The sequence below is a fragment of the Pinus tabuliformis genome, chromosome J (genome assembly GCF_031772625.1).
Source record: "Pinus tabuliformis cultivar Carrire ecotype Pingquan chromosome J, CPIR1, whole genome shotgun sequence".
Classification (NCBI taxonomy): domain Eukaryota; kingdom Viridiplantae; phylum Streptophyta; class Pinopsida; order Pinales; family Pinaceae; genus Pinus; species Pinus tabuliformis.
The window spans coordinates 1,507,486,943-1,507,490,428 of NC_142295.1; the positions used below are offsets into that span (position 1 = coordinate 1,507,486,943).

Here is a 3,486-nt window from a genome sequence, read left to right on the forward strand (position 1 = left end):
TGGCTCCCCAAGATCTTGAAAGCAACATGCCGAACCGCGGAGGAATATCCGCCACCACCACGTCCATCAAAACATTCTTTGCTGGGATTTGATCTAAACTTACCACCAAGTCTTTGATCAAACCAATACATCTTACCCGGCTGGAATCAAACGAATACAAATCATGATACTTCCTTGTGATGTCAAGTCCCAGCTTCTCCATAATCGTTTTCGGCATCAAATTATGCGAAGCTCCCGAGTCAAACATGGCATTATGCAACACATACTCATGCAGTCGTAAACTGATATAGAATGGAGGAACATCACTTTCAGGAGACTCACCATTTAAAGCAGGCCCAAAAATCAACTCCGGCTGATCATCTTGTACATTCACCGTGTCTAGCATTGGATCAAAATTCAGCATCTTGGAAATCTGACCTCGGTAAGTGTTGTTCTTCATGATTTCCATCAAGGGAATAGACAACTTCAACTTTGCAATCTCATTCTCCAAACTGAAAACTGAAACCTTCTCACTTTCTTTGACCGGATTATCTCTTTTTTCAGCTTTATCTTTTGGTGTATTTGATTGCTGATCTATCTTGGCTGCTGGTGGTGATTGACTTGCTGAAGGACCAATTATGTCTTTTCCTTTTGTGTGTGGTGTTAAACACACATGGATAGTAAAGAAAGATATGAAAGATAATCATGCAGTACAATTTTTATTGACAAATGATTTACATTTATAGTACATTATGTGACTCTTGGGTTTCAGATCCCAAGGTCTCTTGGACTGCTTTTGTCCATTCGACTTCCACACTAACCCATTAGGATTAGGTGTCCAACATTCCCCCCCTTAATCCGAAGGGTTATGTATGAGTCCAAGAAGAGAGCTGTAATACAAAATGTGCAAAAAATGCATGGCAGCACTAGGTTGAATGTGCTCTATGAAATGTTGGTAAAAAAGGGCGGTGGTTTAAGGATGACCACCAACACTGGAACGCTTAGTGCAGTTCCCGGAACTCTTCCAAAACTGGCAAGAAGCTGGAGTCTTCTGCTAGAGGAAGTGTTCTTAATCTGTGATGGTTTAAGGATGACCAACAACTCTGGAATGCTTAATGCAATTCCTGGAACTCTTCCAAAACTGGCAAGAAGCTGGAGTCTTCTGCTAGAGGAAGTGTTCTTAATCTGTGATGGTTTAAGGATGACCAACAACTCTGTGATTCCTGGAACTCTTCCAAAACTGGCAAGAAACTGGAGTCTTCTGCTAGAGGAAGTGTCCCAGATTGCCAACTGAAGGCATGTTCAGGCATCTTTGTCTCTGGCTACAACTCTGAAACTGGTGTGGCAGGTTGTGGCTCAGGCTCGCTTGATGTGGCTTTGAAGCTTGTAGATGACCATCATTTCCCCCCTGTCAGATACAAGGTGAGAAGATGGAGAAAACTCAACTGCAAAACTGTTCAATACTCTGGAACAAGTTCTGACATGTGTTTGGAATATCTTCTTGGCTGTTGATGCCCATTGCCAAGAAGCGATCCATCCAAGATGAATCTTTGTTCTTGCAGCATGTTTGTTTTTGAAGCATCTGTTTGAAGAATGACTGGTTTTATGACAGTGCTTACATGGATGAAGATCAAAACAGTGATCTTTCAGATGGCCAACTCGATCACAGTGTTGGCATTTCATGATCTGTTGTTTTTGTTGTTGTTGTGGAAGAGGGGCAGAATCTGGAACAGCTGGAGGTGAACTGTCATGAAGAGCAGGTGAACTGTCATGAATAAATCCAGCACTCTGAAACTGAATGGGCTTTGAGTAGTCTGGAATATGAAAGGACAAGTCCTTGTCATATCCAAGACCAGTTATGTGCTTGTTGTGGACAAGCTGTTCCCAAGGTCTGATGATGGGCTTGGGAAGTGCAGACTGAATTTTTACATCTGCATGCAAATCTGTTGTTGTATTAGGCAATGAATTTGCAACATTAATGTCTTGCTGTTTATGGGAGTCTGTTTCAATTTTCTGAATAGAAATAGGTTCAGAATGTAGACTCCACTGCTGTAATTCTTCTTGTTGTAGCTTTGTCTCAAGCTGCAAAAACTCAATATTCTCCTGTGCATTTTGTAGACATACTTTAATATTGAATAGAGAGGTTTTGTTGATCTTAACCATCTCATCAACAGTGGAATGTATCAGAGTATTTAACAACTCTAATGCATTATCAAGTCTGGTCATTTTAGTTTGTGATATGCTTGGTTTTTCACTTTCAACAGTCATAAACTTCTCTGCCTCCAGGTATGTTGAAGATGCATGCTCACTCAGATGTTCTATAAACCCAACAGCATCTTCTATTCTGTCCTCCATGTTTATCAACATAACTGTGTCCTCAGGGACTCGAGTTGTTGAATCTTTTTGTGTCAAAAAAAGAGGTATCACAACTAGAGGATGGCTTTGATGTAAGCGGGCCCCCAAGACCTGTACCAACTTTGAGTTTATCCCTCATTATGCTACAATTCTCAAGGTCGGAGATGTCATTTTTTGCATAACTATCAAAAACATGATGAACACGACTCGAAGAAGTTGTAACCATAGAACTTTGGTGGATGGATATCTCCCTAACTGATTCATGATTCTCATATTCGGACAAATTCGATGCTACAGTGCATGGTATACAATCAAAATCACCTTCAATATCTCCTAAATTATTAGACATCTCCACACCTCTGCCAGATAGGGGACTCGCATTCATTGTCGAGTCACTTGAACTGCCAATTCTCAAAGAATTGTCCCTAGTTGTAGGGAAATATTGCTGACCATTCAAGTTCTGCTCAAGGACACCAGAGCTTTGCATATTTTGCAATTGTGCTGCATTCTTCATCTGTTGTACTTTGTCAGTGCCCACCAGCGCAAACTCTTTTTTTCTTTCCGCTTGCCTTGAACTCTCACGAATTTCATCTACATTCTGAATTGTATCCACAGTAGCCTGTAATCGGTGTACTCTATCTGACAATAGAATCACTTCCTCTGATGCCCTTTTCTCTGCATTCGATAGAATTTCCTTTTCATGTTCTAGTACAGAGACCTCCATTTGAAACCTCCGAGAGTTATCATTTGGGAAAACTCTACATTCCTTGCTAGAATAGCATTCATCTCATTCCGCTGGTTTTCTGAATCCTTCATAAATGAATTTAACCTTTCACGAGCATAGGTTGCTTCCAAATGAAGTCGGTCACGTTCAGAGTGTAGGGCATTGGCTTCATGCTTGGCTGCTTTTAAATCTTCTTTTAGATGCCTAATCTCTTCAGCAGACTGATCCTGCATCTTCTGAGTAGTTTCCTGAGAAATTTCCACAAGCTTCCGAAGATCATTCCTGCCCTCACCTTCCGTAGGATACTGAAAGAAAGATCGATTTCTGATCTCTTCCTCATAAAGCCTCTTATACATTCCCATAGTGCCCTGGAGTGACTCGATCATACTCGATTGCTCTTCAGACTTTTTCAAAATGACAGCAACTTT

At 41.0% G+C, this 3,486-nt stretch overlaps 1 protein-coding gene across 1 annotated transcript; it reads right to left on the reverse strand.

Annotated features, from left to right (window-relative positions):
* Positions 1 to 2,265: 2,265 nt before the first annotated feature.
* LOC149233156 (uncharacterized) lies at positions 2,266 to 3,066 on the reverse strand. Its single transcript, XM_089376663.1, has 2 exons — positions 2,656 to 3,066; positions 2,266 to 2,445 (listed from the first exon to the last, which is right to left on the reverse strand). The coding sequence occupies exons 1-2, from the start codon at positions 3,056 to 3,058 to the stop codon at positions 2,357 to 2,359; spliced, it is 492 nt and encodes a 163-aa protein (XP_089232789.1). The 5' UTR covers positions 3,059 to 3,066; the 3' UTR covers positions 2,266 to 2,356.
* Between the last annotated feature and the right edge of the window lie 420 nt (positions 3,067 to 3,486).

Excerpts from the sequence above, each read along its gene's own strand:
- LOC149233156 (XM_089376663.1), bottom strand. The coding sequence starts at position 3,058 with ATGGAGGTCTCTGTACTAGAACATGAAAAGGAAATTCTATCGAATGCA. Across the intron at positions 2,446-2,655 it reads TAATTTAGGAGATATTGAAG|GTCTTGGGGGCCCGCTTACA; the intron begins GTGATTTTGATT and ends AAGTTGGTACAG.